General features: G+C 43.9%; 1 protein-coding gene across 1 annotated transcript in view; it reads right to left on the reverse strand.

The window, feature by feature from the left end:
• Nucleotides 1-20,619, reverse strand: part of LOC135507594 (glycine receptor subunit alpha-3-like) — a 141,981-nt gene extending 121,362 nt beyond the window's left edge. Inside the window, exon 1 of the mRNA XM_064927134.1 lies at nt 20,208-20,619. Coding sequence (XP_064783206.1) covers nt 20,208-20,278 — 71 coding nt within the window. The 5' untranslated portion in view covers nt 20,279-20,619. The remainder of the gene's footprint in view (nt 1-20,207) is intronic.
• Between the last annotated feature and the right edge of the window lie 7,179 nt (nt 20,620-27,798).

Here is a 27,798-nt window from a genome sequence, read left to right on the forward strand (position 1 = left end):
AGTGTCTGGTTGACCAAACCAGGTTTTCCTCTAGGATTTGTGTGCTTAACTCCATGTCATTTATTTTTTATTCTGAAAAACTCCCCAGCCCTTAACGTTTACATGCATACCCATAACATGATGCAGCACTATGCTTGAAAATATGGAGAATGATACTCAGTAATGTGTTGTATTGGATTTGCCCTAAACATAAGACTTTGTAGTCAGGTGTCGTGTCTTTGGCTATGCCGGATTAATTGATAAGACATGCTATTCTATAAAATAATTTCTCCGTAATTAATATCACCTGATTGAGCTAATCATGTAAATGTAAATGTAACTAGAGAGTCGGGCACCACAAAATAATATTTATAGAGCTGTTATCTTCCGAATAAACTCTTAATATTTTACATCAATAGCAGTCAACATTAATCTTCATTTTACTTCAGTCTCATAATCTGAAAGTTGGAAATTATTTTATCTGCAAGAACCCTGGCTAACAATTTGAATCAGTAATACAAAATTGGGTTTAATTATTTATTTACCAAATACCTAACTAATCACACAGGATTCACATACACACAATTAATCATAACTTGATTACAAATGACGTCATAAAGGAAAACGTCTCTGGCGGGCAGAACAGATATGACTGCTTGTTACACAAAGGAAAAGGGGCTGGGTTGAGTGAAAGGGAAGACAAAGGCAAAGCTGTGCTATCATAAATACAGTATCTTATGCATTCTAAATTACCGCCCATTTGGAAAAGGAAAATGCAACAAATATTTACTCTGAGCTGCGCTTCAGTAGGTTGGTGGTAGATGTAAGGCCGTGTTGCCAAACCGAGTCCTTTGTCCTTTGATGAATGTCTTTAGTTGTCAATTGGATACATTGTAGTAACGTCGTTGTGTGATAGACAGTATACTCTGTCTGTTCCTTCCTAACCTGCGTTTGCAGCTGCGGTCGCTAACTCAACAGCTAGGAGGTATCACTTCTGGAGTGAATAAGAGTTCAAAGTTCATACCATTCGCAACCAAAGCTCATGCTGATGTTGGCTTCATTCTGAACCATTCTGACATAGGACCGTCATCCTACCTCATCGGAACAGGAAGTTATGTTGTCGTCAAGGACTTATATAGGAAGGGAAAAGAGGGCGTGTTTGAAAAGTTTTATCGCCCATTTCCCTTCACAGAGGCGGGCCACTGAGTGAGCAGCCCTAACTTATGAAAACCCACATCTCACATTTTAGAAGCTAAAATCACATTTCATCCCATCACAAATAATTTCATATTCAAACATTTAAATTGAACAACAATTCCATGTGAATACGATAACTCTGATGTGTAGACTTCCCACTGTAGAGTTTGTCATCTTATCATTGATGAGAACGTCTCAGATGACAACCGAACTGACATCATATTCATTAAGTACCACCGCATATGTTCAATTGTTCAGATTACTAGAATATAGTTCATTTCCCCCCACATTCTGATGTTCCCAGAACCTCTATGTTAACCAAGGCTTTAAAAAAAATGTAACCTCAGTAGGGTAGAGAGAGGAAAAAGGGGGGAAGAGGTATTTATGACTGTCATAAACCTATCCCCCAGGCCAACGTCATGACACAGGACAAGTTAATGACACAGGACAAGTTAATTGCTTTGCCACATGTTTTGCAGTATTACTTTAGTGCCTTGTTGCAAACAAGATGCATGTTTTGGAATATCTTTTCATTCTTTCATTTGGGATAGTACTGTGGAGTAAATACAATGTTGTTTATCCATCTTCAGTTTTCTCCTATCACAACCATTCAACTCTGTAAGTCACAATTGGCCTCATGGTGAAATTCCTGGGCGGTTTCCTTCCTCTCCGGCAACTGAGTTAGGAAGGACTGTATCTTTGTAGTGCCTGGGTGTATTGATACACCATCTGAAAAGTTACTAATAACTTGAACACCATGTTCAAAGGGCTTTGAATGTCTGCTTTTTTTTTACTCATCTACCATCAGGTGTCCTTCTTTGCGAGGCATTGGAAAACCTGCCTGTTCTTTGTGGTTGAATCTGTGTTTGAAATTCTTTACTCGACTGAGACACACACACACACACACACACACACACACACACACATACATCTTCACACACCCTGATAGCCTCCAACTCAGCAATACATTTTCACACACCCTGAGAGCCTCCAACTCTGCAATACATCTTCACACACCCTGAGAGCCTCCAACTCAGCAATACATCTTCACACACCCTGAGAGCCTCCAACTCTGCAATACATCTTCACAAACCCTGAGAGCCTCCAACTCTGCAATACATCTTCACAAACCCTGAGAGCCTCCAACTCTGCAATACATCTTCACAAACCCTGAGAGCCTCCAACTCTGCAATACATCTTCACAAACCCTGAGAGCCTCCAACTCAGCAAAACATCTTCACACACCCTGAGAGTCTCCAACTCTGCAATACATCTTCACACACACTGAGAGCCTCCAACTCTGCAATACATCTTCACACACCCTGAGAGCCTCCGACTCTGCAATACATCTTCACACACCCTGAGAGCCTCCAACTCTGCAATACATCTTCACAAATGCACATGTAACATAAGTGATTCCTTCAAGTCATGCAGTCTTGGCTGAGACCTGAAGACTTGTGTTAATTTCCCCATTGAATTCCTTGGCTTTAGCTCAACAGGCTCACAAAGTGTGGCTCACAGACAACCCGGTTTTAAAATCAGTTGGGCACACACTCAAACATAGCCACGCAAGCCCTCCCAACCTATCACAAACACTCATACACACTTCATTTAATCCATGTACTTAATGCTTCCATATCTGTCTGAAATATATCTGTCTGCACAATAGACTGATTGTGTGTGTGTGTGTGTGTGTGTGTGTGTGTTTGACTGGGGCTCCACAACATCAATACCAACCTCAGCCAGTCTAGCGATCAATCCACCAGCCAGGACTGATGGGCTCCCTGGGACATCGATATACAGCACGACTCTGCCATCATATCTCTGACAATTTAATATCCTCTTCTACAGCACGTTAGCCTCACATCAACCATCTGAGGCAGAAAACACAGATCTAATCATTCCAGGGCTAAAGACAAACATAGACTAGAGTCCATTGCCTTGGTACTGTGACAAGTCTTCCGTTGGGCTGTTTGGTGATGCAAGAGCGCTAGAGAGGCAGAGAGATAGAGAGGCAGAGAGGTAGAGAAAGAGAGAGGGAGAGAATCTCTTCAGATGTACTGTATCGAGTGAATTCGAGTGAAATGTCCATGATGTCTGATGTCAGAAAGATCTTTCCTAGTGAGAAAGAGAGTGAGGGGGACATGTGTTACATGCTGTCTCTACTGTCGTCCCTCTCGTAGTGGATGGTTTCTCCCTGATCTGGCCTCTTCAGAACACAGCAGGTAATACAAGACGGCAGGTAATAAAAGGCTGTGTATGTCTAACCTCCCACATGAAAAAATACTACAGTTCACTATAGAATACTACAGTACTACTAGTATACTGTAGAATACTATACTGCACATTGTAGTATCCCTCGATCATGTGTAGTATTTACTATAGCATATTCTAGTATACTGTAGAATACTATGGTAAATACTACAGTATTATCCACCAAAACAACACTGTAGCAAATACTACAGTTATGTCAGCGCAAAAACATTAATGTTTTTTAAAACTATAGTAAACACTACAGTATTTAACTAGCATATATACACTACCCATCCCCTCCACCATATCCCAATGTGTGCCACACATGAGTGAGAAATGTATTGTGTTCCCTACAGGTTATAGAAAAGAGCAGAAGCTCTGAACCCAATTTGTAAGTCGCTCTGGATAAGAGCGTCTGCTAAATGACTTAAATGTAAATGTAATGTAAATGTAACTATCCATTCAGACCAGGCCCCCAGTGTACGGTCTGGAGTGTGAAGTCACGAGCTCTGCTGGTCGGCTACTGTGTAGTAACCTAGCAGGGCCAAAAGTCCGGGTCTGTCCTAGAAAGCATGTGTAAATAATGATCGCCAGAACTGCCAAACAACATTTTTTAGACAGCCGTTTTGTGCTCTAAAATGTGTTTATTTTTGATCAAGTTCGATTATTTTTAAAGTTTGATTTATTTTTAAGTTTGCTACATGTCGAGATATTTAATTAAATTGCGATCCATTCTGATTACTACATTTGTCATCACACGGGCCCTCATGCACGCTCTTTGCATTTTGTATCTTAGGCTGGATGAAAACGACTATATTGACCGTGATCCTTTGCTAGTTATAGCCACTTTGGTGCCATTCAACCCCATTCAACAATATGGCACGCTTCAAATTTAAATACTTAATGTTCCATCAGGAGTCCTCCATATGAATACATGGATGACGTCAGCGCTATCACTAAATCAATCGCTTGTTTTTATATGTCACATGAGCCGAATACGACAGGTGTAGACCTTACAGTGAAATGCTTACTTACAAGCCCTTAACCAACCATGCTTTAAGAAAAAAAAAATCATTAATAACAATTCAACAGCAGCAGTAAAATAACAAGCAAGGCTATATACAGGGGGTACCGGTACAGGGTCAATGTGGTTCGTTGAGGTAATTGAGGAAATATGTACATGTAGGTAGCTGTTCAGGAGTCTTATGGCTTGGGAAGCTGTTAAGAAGCCTTTTGGACCTCGACTTGGCGCTCCGGTACCGCTTGCCGTGCGGTAGCAGAGAGAACAGTCTATGACTTGGGTGGCTGGAGTCTATTTGTAGGGCCTTCCTCTGACACCGCCTGGTGTAGAGGTCCTGGATGGCAGGAAGCTTGGCCTCAGTGACGTACTGGGCCGTTCGCACTACCCTCTTTAGTGCCTTGCTGTTGAAGGCCGAGCAGTTGCCATAACAGGCAGTGATGCAACCAGTCAGGATGCTCTCGTTTGTGCAGCTGTAGAATTTTTTGAGGATCTGAGGACCCATGCCAAATCTTTTCAGTCTCCTGAGGGGGAATAGGTTTTGTGGTGCCCTCTTCACAACTGTCTTAGTGTATTTGGACCATGATAGTTTGTTGGTGATGTGAACACCAAGGAACTTGAAGCTCTCAACCTGTTTCACTACAGCCCTGTCGATGAGAATGGGGGTGTTCTCAGTCCTCCTTCTCCTGTAGTTCACAATCAGCTCCTTTGTCTTGATCATGTTGAGGGAGAGGTTGTTGTCCTGGCACCACACGACCAGGTCTCTGACCTCCTCCCTATAGGCTGGCTCATCATTGTTGTGTCATCGGAAATCTTGATGATGGTGTTGGAGTCGTGCCTGGCCATGCAGTCATGAGTGAACAGGGAGTACAGTAGGCGACTGAGCACAAACCCCTAAGGGGCCCCCATGTTGAGGATCAGCGTGGCGGATGTGTTGTTACCTACCCTTACCACCTGGGGACGGTCCAGGATCCAGTTGCAGAGGGAGGTGTTTAGTCCCAGGGTCCTTAGCTAAGTGATGAACTTTGAAGGCACTATGGTGTTGAATGCTGAGCTGTAGTCAACGAATAGCATTCTCATGTAGGTGTTCCTTTTGTCCAGGTGGGAAACATTCATGTGGAGTGCAACAGAGATTGCTTCATCTGTGGATCTGTTGGGGAGGTATGCAAATTGAGGTGGGTCTAGGGTTTCTGGGATAATGGTGTTGATGTGAGCCATTACCAGCCTTTCAAAGCACTTCATGACTACAGACGTGAGTGCTATGGGTCGGTAGTCATTAGGCAGGTTACCTTAGTGTTCTTGGGCAACAGGGAATATGATGATCTTCTTGAAACATGTTGGTATTTCAAAGACAGGTTGAAAATGTCAGTGAAGATACTTGCCAGTTGGTCAGTAAATGCACGGAGTACACGTCCTGGTAATCCGTCTGGCCCTCCGGTCTTGTGAATGTTGACCTGTTTAAAGGTCTTTTTCGTATCAGCTACGGAGAGCGTGATGACACAGTCATCCGGAATGGTTGGTGCTCTCATGCATGTTTCCGTGTTACTTGCCTCGAAACGAGCATAGAAGTAACTTAGGTCATTTGGTAGGTTTGTGTCACTGGGCAGCTCGTGGCTGTGCTTCCCTTTGTAGTCTGTAATAGTTAGTAAGCCCTGCCACATCCGACGAGCGTCAGAACTGGTGTAGTACGATTCAATCTTAGTTCTGTATTGATGCTTTGCCTGTTTGATGATTAGTCAGGGGGTCATTACGAAACGATATCTATCACAAACCAACAAAGTGAAGAAGTAGAAGTTTATTTTTCATTCCTACTAGTAACATTAAGTTCATATTGAAACGTAAACCCCATCACTGCGTAGATCGAGGACCCCAACGAGCAACAACTGCAGTATAATGCATTTATGTTGACAAAAACTCACAATAATGACTTGAGTCACCGTAATTTGTGCATGGAAAACTTTCGCGTCAATATCTCTCTCTGTGTGTTTATTTATTTTTCAGAGTCAACCCACAAGATGAGCAGTTTGTCTCAGAAATGACCCACAGCTATTGATTCATTTCTTTCGTAAACATAAAGCCACAAGAATACAAACCACCCCCCTAGTCTTATTGCCATAGCGATGCTCTAGTCTCTCTAGCCTAGTGATACACAGTCAAAAAATGATTCCTTGTGAAGTCTAATTGCTACCAGGTATATTTAAAGCCTCCCTCCAGATCCTTGCTTCCTTCTCATCCGCCTGCATATGAAGCAGGCTCACACTAAACTCCTCTTGGGCTTTATCCGCCTTGTTTCCAGTGCCTATCAAATGCACAGCGCGATTCACCATTACGATATATAACGCCAGTTTGACTGCCGCCTCAACCACCAAAGAAGAAGCCATTCAGATCTGCTCCAGCGGGGTATATTACATATTATGGTGGGGAAAAGATTTGGGATTATGTGATAATTGTTTCTATATATCTAAGACTTCTTATATGCAGAAAACAAAGCTTGCTGTTCATATCATTCAGCAGGCCAAAGAGATATCCAGGCTGAGAGACAAATAGTATTTGACGTCGTAATGTGGTGGTAATATACTGCCTTCTCTTTCCCTGAGCTCCAGCCAGGCCTCTCCCTTGTCTGATTACAATGACTAGTGACAAAACAGCGGGCCTTCGCTGGCATTTCTCATCTTCTGCGACGTGTTCTCCTCTCCAGAGTGTCAGTTTGTACTCTTGTTCCCACAAGGACATTACAATGAGGGTCATGCCTGTCATACACACACGCACAAAGACACACATACAATAAGATGCAGACACACGCTGAGTGGACACTAGGCTGACACTGGGCCAACCCTCCAGCCCCTCAGGCAACATGTCAGCATGGACAGCGGTGCCCGCTGACCTCTTGACCTTGCACCATTCCCCCTTGCCCCTTGTGTCACCCCTGCGTGTCACGGAGGGTTACGGATGAAGGGGATGACAACTCAAGGGAGGTGACACCGGAATGGCCTGCCTCACAAGAGAACGCGACAGGCTGCAGCCCAGCTGTTTGGGATTCGCTCAAATGGCAGAGTCACAGGCACATCCATGGGTAAAGAGATGGCTGCGGAGTGGCACGACATGATTATTTTGGGCTAACCGCCTGGCCTTTTCGCTTGCTTGCTCACTCGCTCACTGACCCTACCTCCTCGGGTCATGCAGTTGTATAGAAGTAAGTAAAGAAGAAACACTACCCAGGTTGGGTTAGATTCCATTGTTTTCTAGTATCTTTGTAGAACTCATATAACAAGCTGTCGGGAGAAATGCTTCAGTGTCCAGTTCACTCTATTTCTAAAAGCTAAAGGGTGAAATAAAGGTCTGCTTGGGAATCTTTTGGCAGTGTGCCATATGACAAAGCCCAGTGCGTGTGTGTGTGTATGTGTGTGTGCATGTATCTATGTGTGTGTGTTCAGTGCAGCCATGCCTGACCCTGACTTACTCTTGATGTGCTCACTCAGTCAACTCAGTAGGCCACTAAAAACTGGGCTATTCACTCTACCACTTGGTTATCTACAGAACACAGAGGGGTTGAATCACTGTCAACACAAAAACATATCCTCTGTCAAAAGAGGGGCTTTCTTCGACTTAATATTAACATTGTTCTTGTATTTGTCTCCACATTCTACACGGGTGAGTTGGGTTTAAATGAGCTAAGGCGTTATTAACCTCTTTATGTCAAAACCATCATGAATCCTGTTATCTTAAGAACATAATGTTTATTGCATTAAAATAGTGTTTCATCATAATTCAAGAAGAAAACACTATTTTCATGCAATAAACATTATGTTCTTAAGATAATAGGATTAATATATATATATAGATAATAGGATTTATAAATCCTATTATCCATATATATGTATATATATAACTTTTTCCATATTTTGTTATGTTTTACAGCCTTATTCTAAAATGAGATAATGACAAACCAAAAACAGGTTTTTAGAAACTGAAATATCAAATTTACATAAGTATTCAGACCATTTACTCAGTACTTTGTTGAAGCACCTTTAGCAGCGATTGCAGCCTCAAGGCTTCTTGGGTTTGACGCTACATGTTTGGCACACCTGTATTTGGGGAGTTTCTTCCATTCTTCTCTGCAGATCCTCTCAAGCTCTGTCAGGTTGGATGGGGAGCTTCCCTCCACAGCTATTTTCAGGTCTCTCCAGAGAAGTTCGATCATGTTCAAGTCCGGGTTCTGGCTGGGCCACTCAAGAACGTTCAGAGACTTGTCCCGAAGCTACTCCAGCATTTTCTTGGCTGTGTGCTTAGGGTCGTTGTCCAGGTGGAAGGTGAACCTTCGCCCCAGTTTGAGGTCCTGTGTGCTCTGAAGCAGATTTTCATCAAGGATCTTTCTGTACTTTGCTCCGTTCATCTTTTCCTCAATCCTAATTAGTCTCCCATTCCCTGCAGTTGAAAAACACACCCACAGTAGGATGCTGCCACCACCATGCTTCACCATAGAGATGGCGCCAGGTTTCTCCCAGACGTGACCCTGACCAAGGCCCTTCTCCCCGACTTCTCAGTGTGGCCAGGTGACCAGCTCTAGGAAGAGTCTTGGTGGTTCAAACGTCTTACATTTCAGAATGATGGAGGTCACTGTGTTCTTGGGGACCTTCAATGCTGCAGACATTTTTTGGTACACTTCCCCAAGTCTCAAAGCAATCCTGTCTCGGAGCTCGACGGACAATTATTTCGACCTCATGGCTTGGTTTTTGCTGTGACATGCACTGTCAACTGTGGGACTTTATATAGACAGGTGTGTGCCTTTTCAAATCATGTCCAATCAATTGAATGTACCACAGGTGGTCTCCAATCAAGTCGTAGAAACATCTCAAGGATGATCAATGGAAACAGGAAGCACCTTGAGCTCAATTTTGAGTCTCATAGAAAAGTGTTTGAATAATTATGTAAATAATGTATTTCTGTATATAAAAAAAATATAAAAACCTGATTTTGTTTTGTCATTATGGGGAACTGTGTGAAGAGTGATGATTTTTTCCCCCCATTTTAGAATAAGGCTGTAAAGTAACAAAAAGTGGAAAAAGTCAAGGGGTCTGAATACTTTCCAAATGCACTGTGTGTGTGTGTGTGTGTGTGTATATATATATATAAAATGTGTGTGTGTGTGTGCATGCATAGCATTAGCATTAAGCTAGTGCTGCCATGCAGTGAAATCAGGCCTGAATGTTTCTGCTCCAGATCCTCCATAGCTCTGAGATAACTTAAATAAACATAGTTTTAAGCAGCTTACTAGGCCAGCTAGCTGCTTCTGCTTTGCTCTGAAGATTTTCACACAGCGAAAAGACAGTGAAAGGGAGAGACAGGGAGTGTGAGGGAAGAGAAAGACAGAGAGGGGGGGGGACAGTTTGCCCATTTAGAGAGAGGGGGAGAAAGAGAGAGAAAATAACTTCAAGAAAGAAAAGAGCGTTGGGGCAACGAGCAAAGCGTCCGGCAAACGTCATCAATAACTCAACGCTTCCCCTCCTTAATCTGTTAAAATGCAAGCCAGTGACACAAGGCTGACGGAGGGCGGAAGAAGGAAGCGCATCGAGTTAAAACCCCCAGATTCTCCTCTCTCTCTCTTCGCAGAGAGAGTTATTACCGAGAGTCAGAGAGCCAGCGGCGTCAAGCGTACAGCTTCTATGTGCTAATGTAGTCAATGGTAAAACATAATGGATGTGTCCCTAAGCAGGGCAAATCAGACACTGAAAAACATAGAATGGAATCGTCCCAAAGCACACATTCAAGTAGAGTTAGAATGGCAGAGCCACTGCTGGAGCATAGAAACTGTGAGTTAGAGGGGAGACATAAAAGTATGTTATAGAATTGTCCCAAAGCACACCTGGAAGTATAGTTACAGTATAATGGAGCAGAGGAACTATGGCTGGGCCCTGGTCAAAATAAGTGCACTGTATATAGGGAATAGACCAGGACTATAAATGAGCAGCTATCTGTGCCACGGCGGGTAGTGTAGGTGCCCGCCTCATGCCCCTTGCCCTACACCCGGAACATTCCGCTCCAGCGAGCAGCCAGTGAGTCGCCCTATCTGGAGAGAGAGGGCACAGATGTGGTTTCACATCTGCCCTAGCATCATGTAGGGGGGGATGAGAAGACCATGCAGATGTATAGTTACTTAGCTATCTGTATATCTCAGAGTTAAAGCTCAAGTAGGAAGACGGATATATCCAATTGACTCAGACAGGCAGGCTCAAGGGAATGTACAGTAGCTAGCTGGTGTAGATATGCAAGGCAAAAATCCATAGTGCCTCTTGTAAACCATCTCATGTTAATACAGGCCAAGTCAGTGAAACGAGCCATCAAGCAGACAGTTGCTCTTTTCCCTCTCATATCCAGAACCTTACATCACAGTCACATGTATCTCAAAGAAAGCCATCCAGCTGCATACTAGTGTTTTAGATTAGAGCGTCCACTGGGACACCAGCCAGACAATGTTAAAAGTGTTGTTAGTTCAATGGCAGCAGGCGGATATCTACCAGAGCTTAGATCATAACCACACCTTCGAACCTCCTTAAAGCTTTATAACAGTGCTTTAGAAGAGCCACTATCAGGCTCTGTGAGTGTTGGTAGTTCTATCAGGCAGATATCTATCTTCCAGGGCTTATCTCATGGGACATGGTTGGTAGTTCTAGCAGGCAGATATCTATCTTCCGGAGCTTATCTCCTGGGACATGTTTGGTAGTTCTAGCAGGCAGATATCTATCTTCCAGAGCTTATCTCCTGGGACATGGTTGGTAGTTCTAGCAGGCAGATATCTATCTTCCAGAGTGTATCTTCTGGGACATGGTTGATAGTTCTAGCAGGCAGATATCTATCTTCCAGGGCTTATCTTCTGGGACATGGTTGATAGTTCTAGCAGGCAGATATCTATCTTCCAGGGCTTATCTCCTGGGACATGGTTGATAGTTCTAGCAGGCAGATATCTATCTTCCAGAGCTTATCTCCTGGGACCTCCATGTCAGAGCACAGTGACCATGTGAGCTGCTATGACATATTTTGAAACGGGTTGTTTGGACCCCGGAAGCTGATTGGTTGATAGCAGGGAGTTATAGCACCACAATCCCCAAATTATCCAGGTAATGCCTGTTAACAGTTCCATTAGATTGATCAATGCGCATCCACTTTCCCACAGCCCCGGCAGTCCATTTATAAGCTTCATCTCCCGTGGAAAAAAGTGTCTAGACAATATTTGACCATGCTACCAGGCTAGCGTTTGGTTTGCAACAGTTGGGATTTGTCTAAACCTTGCTGTCTGCCTCTGACCTCCGGAATAATGCTACACTTTTTTATGATCTCCACTGTGCCATGCATATGAACGTGATGAGACTTCTCTGATCCACGCCAATTCATTTATCAGGATCATTAATGGATATATGCAAAGAATTGGCAATGTAAACGAAGGTAAAACAAATGAAAGTGCACATAGTTGGCTGTCATTTCACCTGCTTGGTGTGATTTAGTGGGCTAGCTAGCAAAGGAGAAGTAGCTAGCATGCGTAGATAATGTGGTTGTTTAGTGACATTAAAACTTGAAATATGTAAATTAGATTTTGTCTCTGATGTTTATTGAAAACATAAATATATTTGCACAAAGAGCACTTGTTGTCTCTCAAAATACATCATTACAGTTGTTGGTTAGCTAGTCAGCAATTTTTTGGGGCATATTAGCATAGACGTGACATCTGTCAAAACAAGTCATGGTATTAAGAAAAATATAAAACTAGCTGAAACGAACCACCTATGATTCCACACATTGCAGCTTCTTGTCATTATCGCTAGCTATCTGGCCATCCAGAATCACAACAACACACGGCCTTCCGCCCCATTGAAGCACACGCATCAGTGATGTTGTCAGCTAACCCTTCTATGGCTGCATGCCAGTGATTTGTTTAGCATCGCTACCCACTGCAAATAGAATGGATAAAATGAACAACCAGCGCAGTTGGTGAGCAACTTCACAATCTCAGAACTAACCACTGACTTTTGCCCGCACTCTTTTGTATGGTGGAAAAATTAATTTACACATTTACTCAATACAACAACATTTCTGAAAACATGTTGTTCATCTTTTTTTTATATGTGGACAACCATTTTATAAAAGCATTAAGGCCCAAGAAACAAGGAACTGATTCTGTAACTCCCATCTAAGGGCTGTAACTCCCATCTAAGGGCTGTAACTCCCTCCTAAGGGCTGTAACTCCCATCTAAGTGCTGTAACTCCCATCTAAGGGCTGTAACTCCCTCCTAAGGGCTGTAACTCCCATCTAAGGGCTGTAACTACCATCTAAGGGCTGTAACTCCCATCTAAGGGCTGTAACTACCATCTAAGTGCTGTAACTCCCATCTAAGGGCTGTAACTCCCTCCTAAGGGCTGTAACTCCCATCTAAGGGCTGTAACTCCCATCTAAGTGCTGTAACTCACATCTAAGGGCTGTAACTCCCATCTAAGGGCTGTAACTCCCATCTAAGGGCTGTAACTCCCATCTAAGGGCTGTAACTCCCATCTAAGGGCTGTAACTCCCTCCTAAGGGCTGTAACTCCCATCTAAGGGCTGTAACTACCATGTAAGTGCTGTAACTCCCATCTAAGGGTTGTAACTACCATGTAAGTGCTGTAACTCCCATCTAAGGGCTGTAACTCCCTCCTAAGGGCTGTAACTCCCTCCTAAGGGCTGTAACTCCCATCTAAGGGCTGTAACTCCCATCTAAGGGCTGTAACTCCCATCTAAGTGCTGTAACTACCATCTAAGTGTTGTAATTCCCATCTAAGGGCTGTAACTACCATCTAAGGGCAGTAACTCCCACCTAAGGGCTGTAACTATCATCTAAGTGCTGTAACTCCCATCTAAGTGCTGTAACTCCCATCTAAGGGCTGTAACTCCCTCCTAAGGGCTGTAACTCCCATCTAAGGGCTGTAACTACCATCTAAGTGTTGTAACTCCCATCTAAGTGCTGTAACTCCCATCTAAGGGCTGTAACTCCCATCTAAGGGCTGTAACTCCCATCTAAGGGCTGTAACTACCATCTAAGGGCTGTAACTCCCATCTAAGGGCTCTAACTACCATTCAAGGGCTGTAACTCCCATCTAAGGGCTGTAACTACCATCTAAGGGCTGTACCTCCCATCTAAGGGCTGTGACTCCCTCCTAAGGGCTGTAACTCCCATCTAAGGGCTGTGACTGCCATCTAAGGACTGTAACTCCCATCTATGGGCTTCGCCTCGGGAGTTATCGTATGACAATCCCCAGGTTCTCATGCCTTATTTCTTACTGGAGACCCTTTCAGGCCTGTCCAGCACCTTGTCACAGGCCACTCACTCAATCGCCCTGATACAGAGGGTTGAGTCACTGTGTGTGTGAGTGTGTGTATGTGTTTGTGTGTGTAAGACACAACCAGGGTTGTATGAGTCAGCAAGCCAGTGTGGCCACATTCATGACAACCAATAAAGTGCAGGGGCCAGAGAGACAGCAGGCACCCACATGACAAACTCAGACACACACAATCGCACACGAGCGCACACCATTCAAAACCAATTTCAACCTTAGTGCTCATCACTTTTCCCCAAAACATAGATTGCCTGTCACAACATCCAGCTTTTATTGTCACATCTTATATTCTTCCACAATGGATTGATACACACCTGTAAATGCACTAGAGGAAAAAGCCTACGTCCCAAATGACATCCTATTCGCTATATGGTGAACTACTTTTGACATAGGGCTCTGATCAAAAGTTGTTCACTATAGTGAAAAGGTTGCCATTTGGGATGTAGGCTAATACACTAAGGCTGGTTTTACAGAGACAGCCCAATTCTGATATTTCTTTCCAGCTATTGGTCTTTCGACCAATCTCTTCCGATCTTTCCACATCAGATCTTTTTCAGAGCTGATCGGATTGGTCAAAAAGACCAAATTAAATCAAATCACATTTGATTTAACACGTGCTTCATAAACAACAGGTGTGGACTAACAGTGAAATGCTTACTTACGGGCCCTTCCTAACAATGCAGAGAGAAAGATTTAGAACATAATAGAACACATAATAACACAAGGAATAAATCCACAATGAGTAACGATAACTTGGCTATATACACAGGATACCAGTACCAAGTGGACGGGTAGGGATACGAGGTAATTGAGATAGATATGTACAACTAGGTAGGGGTAAAGTGACTAGGCAACAGGATAGATAATAAGCAGTAGCAGCAGTGTACGTGATGAGTCAAAAAAGTTAGTCTCGGTAGCTGTTAACTATTTAACTATTTAGCAGTCTTGTGGCTTAGGGGTAGAAGCTGTTCAGGATTCTGTTGGTTCCAGACTTGCTGCATTGGTACCACTTGCAGTGCGGTTGCAGAGAGAACAGTCTATGACTTGGGTGGCTGGAGTCTTTGACAATTTTCAGGGCCTCCTTCTGACACCCCCTGGTATAGAGGTTATGGACGGCAGGGAGCTCGGCGGGCCCCCGTGTTGAGGGTCAGTGTGGCGGAGGTGTTTGCCTACTCTCAGCACCTGGGGGGCGGCCTGTCAGGAAGTCCAGGATCCAGTTGCAGGGGGAGGTGTCATTAGCTTAGTGATTGAACGGTGAGCTGTAGTCAATGAACAGCCTTCTCACATAGGTTAATTTTGTCCAGGTGGGAGAGGGCAGTGTGGAGTGCAATACAGATTGCGTCATCTTTGGATCTGTTGAGGCGGTATGCAAATTGGAGTGGGTCCTAGGGTATCTGGGACGATGGCGTTAATGTGAGCCATGACCAGGCGTTTAAAGCATTTCATGGCTACAGATGTGAGTGCTACGGGGTGATAGTCATTTAGACAGGTTACCTTGCCGTTCTCGGGCGCAGGGTCTATGGTGGTCTGCTTGAAACATGCATGTATCACAGACTGGGTCAGGGAGAGGTTGAAAATATCAGTGAAGACACTTGCTAGCTGGTCAGCGATAAGTGAAGAAAAGGCAGAATTGTGCTGCCTGTGTAAACGTAGCCAAAGAGTATCCAGATAATTGACACCAATTCCAGAGTCCCCAAGGGTTTCTCTGGCATTTACACTTAGAATTGTACACCAAATAGGGGTCAAATGGTTAAAGGTATCTTCCAGCCAACAACACATTACTGAACAGTATTACAATTGGTCAAAGCTCGGTTAGAGGAGATCCTCCAATACCTTATGTTCTTATCAGCTGGAGGATGGGAAATGTACTCTCAAACAAACATTGAGACACAGAGGAGTGGGAGGGATTGATATATTATACTGTTTTAATTGCTAAAATCATGAGTCCTTGTTTGCCGTGAGTCCTCAATCCGTGAAGAGTTACAGAAGAGACAGAGACAGTGAGAGAGAGAGAGAGAGAGAGAGAGAGAGAGAGAGAGAGAGAGGGAGAGAGAGAGAGAGAGAGAGAGAGAGAGAGAAGAGAGAGAGAGAGAAGAGAGAGAGAGAGACAGAGACAGAGACAGAGACAGATAGTTCTGTACTACAGAAACCTGACTTCTCAAAACACCCCCATCACTAACAGCTGCACATCTCCCTCTTGACACAGGACCTTAACTGTCAGTGCTGAATAGTACAAGGAAAGAGATGAAGTTGAGTGACGGCAGTCAAGAAGGTGCTTCTTAGTGACCTCAGTATGTTTGGCTGAGCATGGTGTTCGTTTGCACTACCATAGCTGGGATTTGGTTTGATTTCCTGCATGGGACACTAAACATAATTACATGTTCAACTGTTAATCACTTTTGCGCAACAACGTCTGCTAAACGACCATATTATATTATCAGATTACAGATTGAACTGCTTCTACGATGCCTGATTCCTGCATTGGACACATGTATAAATATTACTAGGTGTTGAACTGTAAATCGTTTTGGATGAATGAGCATATCATCATTACCATATATGACAGTTTAAATAGGTTTCCTCCAGCGTGCTCTCTCTGCGTGGTGTGGCCCGCCTGCGTGTGTCGCCCGCTGGTTGGCACGGTAATGCCCGGTGTGCCGTAGGAACACTCGCTGTTTACCTCAAAGATCATTTAGTAATCCCCACAGGGCAGGCACGTACAGAACGGCAGTGCACGTAAAACAGCGCATGTTAAACTAAACCCAGGGGGATGGATTTGAGGACACAAACAAACGTGTGTGTGTGTGTGTGCGTGTGTGTGTGTCCCAGTGAGGGCGGATAGACACACAGTAGATGCACACACCACATGGGTTCTGATGACATTCTATGTCAGATTGTCCGACAGAGGATTTGGAGATTTAGAGTCTTTGTTCTATGTTAACGACTCACGAGGCTGGGCTGAAGAAGCCTAGCTGTTTGCGTTTATCAGTGATTTAGACTCTTTGTTCTAAGTTAATGACTCACTGGGCTGGGCTGAAAAAGCCTATCAGCGTTTATCAGTATTCCCCAAACCTCTCCTCGGGAACACACAGCCATGTAGCTTGATTAGTTGAATAAGGTTCCAATTGTGGAATAAATTAAATAAGTGGAATGGGCTAGGAGTAGGCTGACTCCAGGAGAGGTTTGGGAAAGCCTGGTGTACATGAGTTACTCGCCAAAATATAGTGACTGCCTGCCTAAACGTCCGCAGGGGAACACGAATGAGTCCAAGCATGAAATCTACAGTGAAATATTAAAAGCTCTGCTTTCTAAAAATCCAACTCCCAAAACTCCAGTCTGCCTGTAACATCCTCTCCCTCAGACTGCCATTTTGTAAGCAGTCCCAGCAACGACATGGATTCAAAAAAACAGATCCTATAAAGAGCCCAAATGGAGGTCATTCAATTTTGAGAAGCAGGACAAAAGTCTGACGAGGCAAACTTCCAGCAGAGCAGAATGATATGTGAGATGCTTTCCAAACATCCCTTTCTTGTCGAGTTGTCAGGAATCCCGTGAAAGTACAAGAGTGTATATAGCCTCGTTGTTATTTTATTGTGTTACTTACATTTTTTTAAACTTTTGTTTATTTAGCATATATTTTCTTCAACTCTATTTTCTTCAAACTGCATTGTTGGGGCTTGTAAGTAAGCATTTCACAGTAAGGTCCACACCTGTTGTATTTGGCGCATGTGACAAATACAATTTTATTTTATTTTATTTGAGTGCTAAAAATGGAATCCACTACTTCTCCCGGTAGTACTGCCCGCCAGGTCACCGCTCTCTCCTCTCCCGACCCTGGTATGACAGAGAGCTTTATAGTGGAATACTACCTCTAAAATGGTGCCTACCAGGGCTTACCCCTACCCTCTTCACCATGCCCCTTGCCACCAACTCTACAACCCTGTCTGATGCCGCTTCAATGGTTTCTGACCGTTTGCTCATGTTGCTCCACATTGCCATAGTACAGGACAAGGGTCTGCTCTAGAGGGAAGCTAGCACCCCTCGCGGACCACAATGCCCAGCACAGTGCAAGCTTTGCAGTGGCCTCGGTACCCAAGTGAAATGTCTCCCTTGATGAAGATCTATCTGGCCAGCAAAACATAGACAGACTTTCCCATAAATGTTTCATTTGCAAGTACATAGCTTATCCTACACAGTGTGCAAAGAGTCCCTTTCGCCATTCAAGTGAAGTGACAAACCCACAGGGGGAAGTAAAGTGCTCCAACATGGAATGGCTGCTATGCAGGCCTAGAGTAATGAAGATGAGGGAGAACAGTGTTTAAAGCCTAGACCCCTCAACCAAGAATAAGCATCTGACCTATATATCCTCGGGATTCTAATTAGACATATAATATGAGTCCCAAATGGCACCCTATTCCCTAAATAGTGCAGTACTTTTGACTAGGGCCCAAAAGTAGTGTACAATGTAAGGAATAGGGTGCCATCTGGGACTCAGATTATATGTGTAATTAGAATCCCGAGTATATATAGGTCAGATGCTTATTCTTGGTTGAGGGGTGTAGGCTTTAAACACTATAAACCCTATAGAAAACTTTCCAGTCTCCCTGGATTCTGAGCTGACACTAAACCAATACACATTGCAGTGTGTGCCAGTCAGGGACGTGGCAACAGGCATGGCCTGCATCCCAAATGGTACCCGATAGCCTAAAGAATGTACCACTTTTGACCGCTTACGGTGCCGTGATATCAATAATTCAATACAGGGGGATGCCAGCGGAGGACCATTACTATCACAGACACATCACACGAGAATAATGCATTGCGTCGTTAAATAATGGAGGATGATCGACAGTGCATGTATGGGGCCTTTGACTGAGAAGACTTGTGTTGGTGGCGGTGATGCACGGCTTGAGTGGGATTAGACTTTGCAGCAATTGCATTACCTCTGTGGAGTTGTACTGTGCTTAGTTGAGAAGGACTCAGGGAAGGAATGAGAGCCGGAGAGAGTATTGAAGTGGGAAGAGAGTATTGAAGTGGGTGGGCTAGAGATATCCCTAGAGAGAGAGAGTGGCTATTGAAAGGGGAGTCCAGCCCGCTTACCACGAATAAGATATTGCAACATGCCGTGTGTTTTGTAGAGATGAATGGTCCCGACGGTTTGCTCTGGAGCATAGCTGTTTGTCAAGCCTGACCTAATGTCAATTAACATGGCCCTATGACGTGGGTAGACTGTCAAGCGTGTTACACATTAACCAAACTGACATCTGAACACTTGGCTTGAGCAAACATATGTGGATCAGACATGTGTAACCTGCTCTCTAGATGGTAAGTAGACTTGGGTATGTGCTTGAGTTGTATCAACATGAAAAAGGCTTTTGTTGTATCTATCAATGTTTCATATCATGTTTCGTGGCCACACGTGTATGTATCAGAGAGAGAGAGAGAGAGAGAGAGAGAGAGAGAGAGAGAGAGAGAGAGAGAGAGAGAGAGAGAGAGAGAGAGAGAGAGAGAGAGAAGCTTTAATATTAAAGCCCTAATATTTGACCAGCCTCTCCAGCATGTTGTATTACATAACAAATGACAGTGGCTGGCTGGGACCATAATTGCACTATAAAGATTGTTTCTATGTTTCTATGTGAGAAAGCTTATGTTATAACTTTAATCTACAAATACCTTCACTTTCACATCCAATAGCCCTTAGTGTTTAAGCGTTAATAACTGTCAATCATATAAGGTGTTACATATATATATATAAAATTCTGCTCATTCGGATTGCATGCAAATATACAATTTATTTTGATAATTCAAGCGGCTTTTTCTTTGATCTCGGCCCAGAAATTCCATGAGATTTCTCGATTACGGCACCTGTTACTGAGAGAGAGAAGAGAAATCCTTGTCAGGATCAGATCAGCACACTGAGCATAACGATCGAATTCCTGGGAAACGGGGACTTGAGAAATACGCAGGCAGTTTACAGGGTCTACATTTAATACAGACAGAAATTGAATTCACTTATCACGAATACTGAACCGCGCGTGCATCATGATCGTACCGTTTCTGACTGATTTGTTGAGCAATGGCCAAAATCCCTCGCGGAAGGATCACTACATGTATGTTTGTCGAGATAAAACATCATGAATAGATGACTCTCTTAGAGGTTTTTATACTTGATATGATTCTTTTATCTATGTGCCTGTAGCCCAATCCCAGAATGTGAGAGGAAAATCCACTCCGTATTGAACGCTTCCAGTGTTTTAGGGTCATATAGCCTATTTGCGAACCACTCAAATCATTGGCGCACTCAAAGCACCTAACAGTAATCAAACAGTTCGGGAACTTCAACAATCAGTGTGAGTAAATCAAGCCGCGTAATGTTGGCTGCTGCCGAACTCCCTTACCTTAGCAACACAGCTATTTCCCACGCGAAGAATCCCCATACAGCTACAAAGTGCAGCCTTTTCCGCGTCATCTCAAGATTTGAGTTGCATATGCATGTACCCGGGAACGCCTCAACTGCCTCTGTTCGCCACTGAGGGTAAGACTCTTGACTTTCAGCACCGTGGACAGTGCTCCAACTGATGTCGACACAATCCAACACGCGGCAGGCTCGTGGCGCACGGTAAACACAAACGCATAACAGTTTCGGAATCCCACATAATACTAATCTACTTCACTACTCATAACTGGTCAGGTTTTACCGACCTAGCAACGACACCAACAAGAGAGCATAGTATATTCTGAAATACGACTCTAAAGTAGGAATACCAGTAATTTGGGGTAGCGCTCGGAGGCTGAACAGATTCTTGACACATTCACTACATCTCAGCGGTCTTGAAGAGCGGGGGCATAGAGAGCCCGCCCCAGACGCGCGCGGCACCGGTGACTGACAGCGCATTATTCCACTCGCTCCTATAAATGTTCCAGCAGAGCCACGCTAAAGCTTCAATTAGACAAGCACTGATGTGGAACGTCATTACTGCATGAGCATCCCCCATCTCTCTCTCTCTCTCTCTCTCTCTCTCTCTCTCTCTCTCTCTCTCTCTCTCTCTCTCTCTCTCTCTCTCCCTCTCGCTCTGTTTCATTGACATATTACAGCACGAATTTGTTGTCATTTAATAGATGTTACTTGTCGAGTTGCTGTCCAGATCAGCCTCATGTGTAAGCTATAGCAGCCATAGATTACACATTTGTTTAACATTTTTATTTAACCTTTATTTTCCCAGGTAGGCTAGTTGAGAACAAGTTCTCATTTGCAACTGCGACCTGGCCAAGATAAAGCATAGCAATTCGACACATAGAACAACACAGAGTTACACATGGAATACAATACAATACAGTAGAACAAAAGAAAACAAAAAGTCTATATACAGTGAGTGCAAATGAAGTAAGATATGGGAGTTAAGGCAATAAATAGGCCATGGTGTCTAAGTAATACAATATAGCAATTAAACACTGGAATGGTAGATGTGCAGAAGATGAATGTGCAAGTAGAGATACTGGGGTGCAAAGGAGCAGGTGGCAATGTAATTACAATATAGCAATTAAACACTGGAATGGTAGATGTGCAGAAGATGAATGTGCAAGTAGAGATACTGGGGTGCAATGGAGCAAGCTAAATAAATCAATTATGTATGGGGATGAGGTAGGTAGATAGATGGGCTATGTACAGGTGCAGTGATCTGTGAGCTGCTCTGACAGCTGGTGCTTAAAGCTAGTGAGTCTCCAGCTTCAGAGATTTTTGCAGTTCGTTCCAGTCATTGGCAGCAGAGAACTGGAAGGAAAGACGACCAAAGGAGGAATTGGCTTTGGGGGTGACCAGTGAGATATACCTGCTGGAGCGCGTGCTACGAGTGGGTGCTGCTGTGGTGACCAGAGAGCTGAGATAAGGTGGGGCTTTACCTAGCAGAGACTTGTAGATAACCTGTAGCCAGTGGGTTTGGCAACGCGTATGAAGCGAGGTCCAACCAACGAGAGCATACAGGTCGCAATGGTGGGTAGTGTATGGGGCTTTGGTGACAAAACAGATGGCACTGTGATAGACTGCATCCAGTTTGTTGAGTAGAGTGTCGGAGGCTATTTTATAGATGACATCACCGAAGTCGAGGATCGGTAGGATGGTCAGTTTTACAAGGGTATGTTGGCAGCATGAGTGAAGGATGCTTTGTTGCGATATAGGAAGCCAATTCTAGATTTGATTTTGGATTGGAGATGCTTAATGTGAGTCTGGAAGGAGAGTTTACAGTCTAACCAGACACCTAGGTATTTGTAGTTGTCCACGTATTCTAAGTCAGAGCCGTCCAAAGTAGTGATGCTGGACAGGCGAGCAGCTGCGGGCAGTGATCGGTTGAATAGCATGCATTTAGTTTCCCCTGCGTTTAAGAGCAGTTGGAGGCCACGGAAGGAGAGTTGTATGGCATTGACGCTCGTCTGGAGGTTAGTTAACACAGTGTCCAAAGAGGGGCCAGAAGAATACAGAATGGTGTCGTGTACCAGAGAATCACCAGCAGCAAGAGCAACATCATTGATGTATTCAGAGAAGAGAGTCGGCCCAATGATTGAACCCTGTGGCACACCCATAGAGGCAGCCAGAGGTCCGGACAACAGGCCCTCCGATTTGACACACTGGACTCTATCAGAGAAGTAGTTGGTAAACCAGGCGAGGCAATCATTTGAGAAACCAAGGCTGTCGAGTCTGCCAATAAGATTGACAGAGTCGAAAGCCTTGGCCAGGTCAATGAATACGGCTGCACAGAAATGTCTCTTATCGATGGCGGTTATGATGTCGTTTAGGACCTTGAGCGTGGCTAAGGTGCACCCATGACCAGCTCTGAAAACAGATTGCATAGCGGAGAAGGTACGGTGGGATTCGAAATGGTTGTTAATCTGTTTGTTAACTTGGCTTTCGAAGACCTTAGAAAGACAGGGTAGGGTAGATATAGGTCTGTAGCAGTTTGGGTCTAGAGTGTCACCCCCTTTGAAGAGGGGGATGACCGTGGCAGCTTTCCAATCTTTGGGAATCTCAGACTATATGAAAGAGAGGTTGAACAGGCTGGTAATAGGAGTTGCAACAATTTCGGCAGATCATTTTTTAGAAAGAGAGGGTCCAGATTGTCTCGCCCGGGTGATTTGTAGGGGTCCAAATTTTGCAGCTCTTTCAGAACATCAGCTATCTGGATTTGGGTAAAATAGAAATGGTGGGGGCTTTAGCGGGTGCTGTGCAGGGTGCCGGGCAGTTGACCAGGGCAGGGGTAGCCAGGTGGAAGGCATGGCCAGCCATAGAGAAATGCTTATTGAAATTCTCAATTATAGTGGATTTATCGCTGGTGACAGTGTTTCCTAGCCTCAGAGCAGTGGGCAGCTGGGAGGAGGTGCTCTTATTCTCCATGGACTTTACAGTGTCCCAGAACTTTTTTGAGTTAGTACTACAGGATGCAAATTTCTGTTTGAAAAAACTGTCTGTGTATATTTGTTCCTAACCTCCCTGAAAAGTTTCATATCACGGGGGCTATTCGATGCTAATGCAGATCGCCACAGGATGTTTTTGTGCTGGTCAAGGGCAGACAGGTCTGGAGTGAACCAAGGACTATATCTATTCCTAGTTCATTTTTTTTGAATGGGGCATGCTTATTTAAGATGGTGAGGAAGGCACTTTTAAAGAATAGCCAGGCATCATCTACTGACGGGATGAGGTCAATGTCATTCCAGGACACCCCGGCCAGGTCAATTAGAAAGGCCTGCTTGCAGAAGTGTTTTAAGGAGAGCTTGACAGTGACGAGTGGAGGCCGTTAGACCGCTGACCCATTACGGATGCAGGCAATGAGGCAGTGATCGCTGAGATCTTGATTGAAAACAGCAGAGGTGTATTTGCAGGGTGAGTTAGTTAGGATGACATCTATGAGGGTGCCCGTGTTTATTTGGAGTTGTACCTGGTAGGTTCATTGATAATTTGTGTGAGATTGAGGGCATCAAGCTTGGATTGTAGGATGGCCGGTGTGTTAAGCATGTCCCAGTTTAGGTCACCTAGTAGCACGAGCTCAGAAGATAGATGGGGGGCAATCAATTCACATATGGTATCGAGGGCACAGCTGGGTGCAGAGGGAGGTCTATAGCAAGCGGCAACAGTGAGAGACTTGTTTCTGGAAAGGTGCATTTTTAGAAGTAGAAGCTCAAATTGTTTGTGTACAGACTTGGATAGTAATACAGAACTATGCAGGCTATCTTTGCAGTAGATTGTAACACTGCCCCCTTTGGCAGTTCTATCTTGACGGAAAATGCTATAGTTAGCGATGGAGATTTCAAGGTTTTTGGTGGTTTTCCTAAGCCAGGATTCAGACACGGCTAAGACATCCGGGTTGGCAGAGTGTGCCAAAGCAGTGAGTAAAACAAATTTAGGGAGGAGGCTTCTAATGTTAACATGCATGAAACCAAGGCTTTTACAGTTACAGAAGTCAACAAATGAGAGTACCTGGGGAGTAGGAGTGGAGCTCGGCACTGCAGGGCCTGGATTAACCTCTACATCACCAGAGGAACAGAGGAGAAGTAGGATAAGAGTACGGCTAAATGCTATAAGAACTGGCCGTCTAGCACGTTCGGAACAGAGAGTTAAGGGAGCAGGTTTCTGGGCACGATAGCATAGATTCAAGCCATAATGTACAGACAAAGGTATGGTAGGATGTGAGTACATTGGAGGTAAACCTAGGCATTGAGTAATGATGAGAGAGATATAGTCTCTAGAGATGTTTAAACCAGGTGATGTCATCGCATATGTAGGAGGTGGAACAACATGGTTGGTTAAGGCATATTGTCCAGGGCTCGAGGCTCTACAGTGAAATAAGACAGTAATCACTAACCAGGACAGTAATTGACGAGGCATATTGATATTAGAGAGAGGCATGCGTAGCCAAGTGAACATATGGGTCCAGTGAGTGGTTGGGCTGTCTGGGGACACACGTGACTATTTACTATTTTACACAGAATATTACAAAACAACAACATTGACTGTTATTCATGATTGATTTCAAGTATCATTATCCACTACTACGACCATGAGCAAAGCAGTCAGGAAAGCTTAATAAATAAATAAATAGTACATTCATGGATTTTCGAACATGGACAATTAGGATAGAGTTACTGCTAGGGAATGTGACGTTTCAACCAAAGCTTACCTTCATATGAGTAATATGTCCGTTCATGTATACAATATTGAGAACATCAGTATGCGTATGATATCATGGATGAGGACAAGTCGGATCTGCACGCACACACACGGGATGACGAGTAAGATCGTGAGTAAAAAGGGGGTGTATGATGCCAGGCTGATGGGGACTGGCAGTGTGGTGCCATGGGCAGGGTGTTCAGCACAGCTGGGTGGAGGTGGTTGCATCTGTGTGTGCTGTACTACAGACACACACACATTCACAATCAAATGTCCTGTGCCATGTTTTTGTCAAACCAATCTGGATTCAGATGATAAGCAGGCATAGGGCAGCAGGCATGCACTCCAAGTTTAGCCTGCCAAACAGAGCACTCATGCACTCAGACTATTTGGCCTGTCCCTGTCAGTTTGACAGGCTTTACTGATGCTATCAGAAATCCAGTCTCTACACATGTGAAAATTGTCTGTAATGATTTATTGATGTTACCAAGGTGATGGGGGTAATGGTGTTGAAGTGTAGTGTGGTCTAGTGCTGGTTCCTCAACAGCTGTGATGACTACACCACAGACCAGGACAGGTCTGTAATGCCTTTGGGCTGCTAGTGATAGCTTGCTGAAGGTGTGAGGAACACAGCCCTCTTCAATGTCACTGTGATGATGGTGTGAGAGGGAGGTGTGTGTATAAGAGAGAAAGAGAAAGGGGGAGTGTCCTGTTAAATTATACGCTGTCAAAATATTCTCAAAACACTATGATTGTGTAATGAAACCATGAAAGGTAGTGTACCTAGCCTGAGATCAAATCAAATCAAATTTTTTCATATAGCCCTTCGTACATCAGCTGATATCTCAAAGTGCTGTACAGAAACCCAGCCTAAAACCCCAAACAGCAAGCAATGCAGGTGTAGAAGCATGGTGGTTAGGAAAAACTCCCTAGAAAGGCCAAAACCTAGGAAGAAACCTAGAGGAACCAGGCTATGTGGGGTGGCCAGTCTTCTTCTGGCTGTGCCGGGTAGAGATTATAACAGAACATGGCCAAGATGTTCAAATGTTCATAAATGACCAGCATGGTCGAATAATAATAAGGCAGAACAGTTGAAACTGGAGCAGCAGCACGGCCAGGTGGACTGGGGACAGCAAGGAGTCATCATGTCAGGTAGTCCTGGGGCATGGTCCTAGGGCTCAGGTCCTCCGAGAGAGAGAAAGAAAGAGAATTAGAGAGAGCATATGTGGGGTGGCCAGTCCTCTTCCGGCTGTGCTGGGTGGAGATTATAACAGAACATGGCCAAGATGTTCAAATGTTCATAAATGACCAGCATGGTCAAATAATAATAAGGCAGAAGAGTTGAAACTGGAGCAGCAGCACGGCCAGGTGGACTGGGGACAGCCAGGAGCCATCATGTCAGGTAGTCCTGGGGCATGGTCCTAGGGATCAGGTCCTCCGAGAGAGAGAAAGAGAGAGAGAAGGAGAGAATTAGAGAACGCACACTTAGATTCACACAGGACACCAAATTGGACAGGAGAAGTACTCCAGATATAACAAACTGACCCCAGCCCCCCGACACATAAACTACTGCAGCATAAATACTGGAGGCTGAGACAGGAGGGGTCAGGAGATATGGTGTTTGGAGGGTGTTTGAATATAAACCTAAGGCGAGTGTTATGATACACAGGAAGTGATTTAAAACAGTTGAAGTACTCTGAAACACCCAAAGTGGTTCTTAAATCTGAATATTGGTGTTTTTAAGAGAATGTCGTGAAAACACTTTTTGGGGCTTCAGTGCATGTAAAAGGTAGCATCAAAACACAAAACAATATTTTGCAGACTGTGCCTCTCATACAATCAAATGGTAAAGAAATTAAAATGTTTATAGCCGAAATATTGATTGATGATAAGGGATTATGGATTTTTTGTTGTTGTCGAATTCCACCTTCATTTTTTCAATGCTTTGTTTAGACAGATTATTAATAGGAGAGTTCAATGATTTCAATGATTTGTTCATTTCATTTTACCCCAACATTTTATAATAAACGTAATATGTTGCTCAAAAGATGGAGAAAATTGAGTGATTAAACTCAATGGAAGTCTTTGCACTTCTTATCTTGACATGTGGCTCTGTTCCCAGAGGACTGTGGGTAATTCAAACATTTTAGACCTATCCATTATTTTACACAATGTTGTATGCATGCTTGAAGAAAGAAAAGTACCATCTATATTACTATTAGGCAGCTTGTTCTGCCACGAGGTGTAGTCTAATGTATTATGATGAAAGGGCATCAAAACCATCTGGCAAAATCACATTGAATGATGAGATGAGCCATTCCCACGTTTCCCACTTTTAATAGTAGAGACAAATACAGTATCCTGCCCTGTTTACCGTAAAACCTCTACCCACTGCTGGTGGTTTGGGTTAAACTGGCAAATGATCACATACATAAACATTAAAATACTTTCAGAAGGTATCTAATTATGCACTAGACTCGAAACAGCGTCATAGTGTTTAGAGGGTATAGAGCGGAAACAACACCTAAAGAGAAGATACTAAGGTTCTGCACTTAACAGATCTCAAAGCAGCGTCATAGTGTTTAGAGGGTATAGAGCAGAAACAACACCTAAAGAGAAGGTACTAAGGTTCTGCACTAAACAGATCTCGAAACAGCGTCATAGTGTTTAGAGGGTATAGAGCGGAAACAACACCTAAAGAGAAGGTACTAAGGTTCTGCACAAAACAGATCTCGAAATAGCTTCATAGTGTTTACAGGGTATAGAGCGGAAACAACACCTAAAGAGAAGGTACTAAGGTTCTGCACTTAACAGATCTCGAAACAGCTTCATAG

This window comes from Oncorhynchus masou, chromosome 21 (genome assembly GCF_036934945.1).
Source record: "Oncorhynchus masou masou isolate Uvic2021 chromosome 21, UVic_Omas_1.1, whole genome shotgun sequence".
Classification (NCBI taxonomy): Eukaryota; Metazoa; Chordata; class Actinopteri; order Salmoniformes; family Salmonidae; genus Oncorhynchus; species Oncorhynchus masou.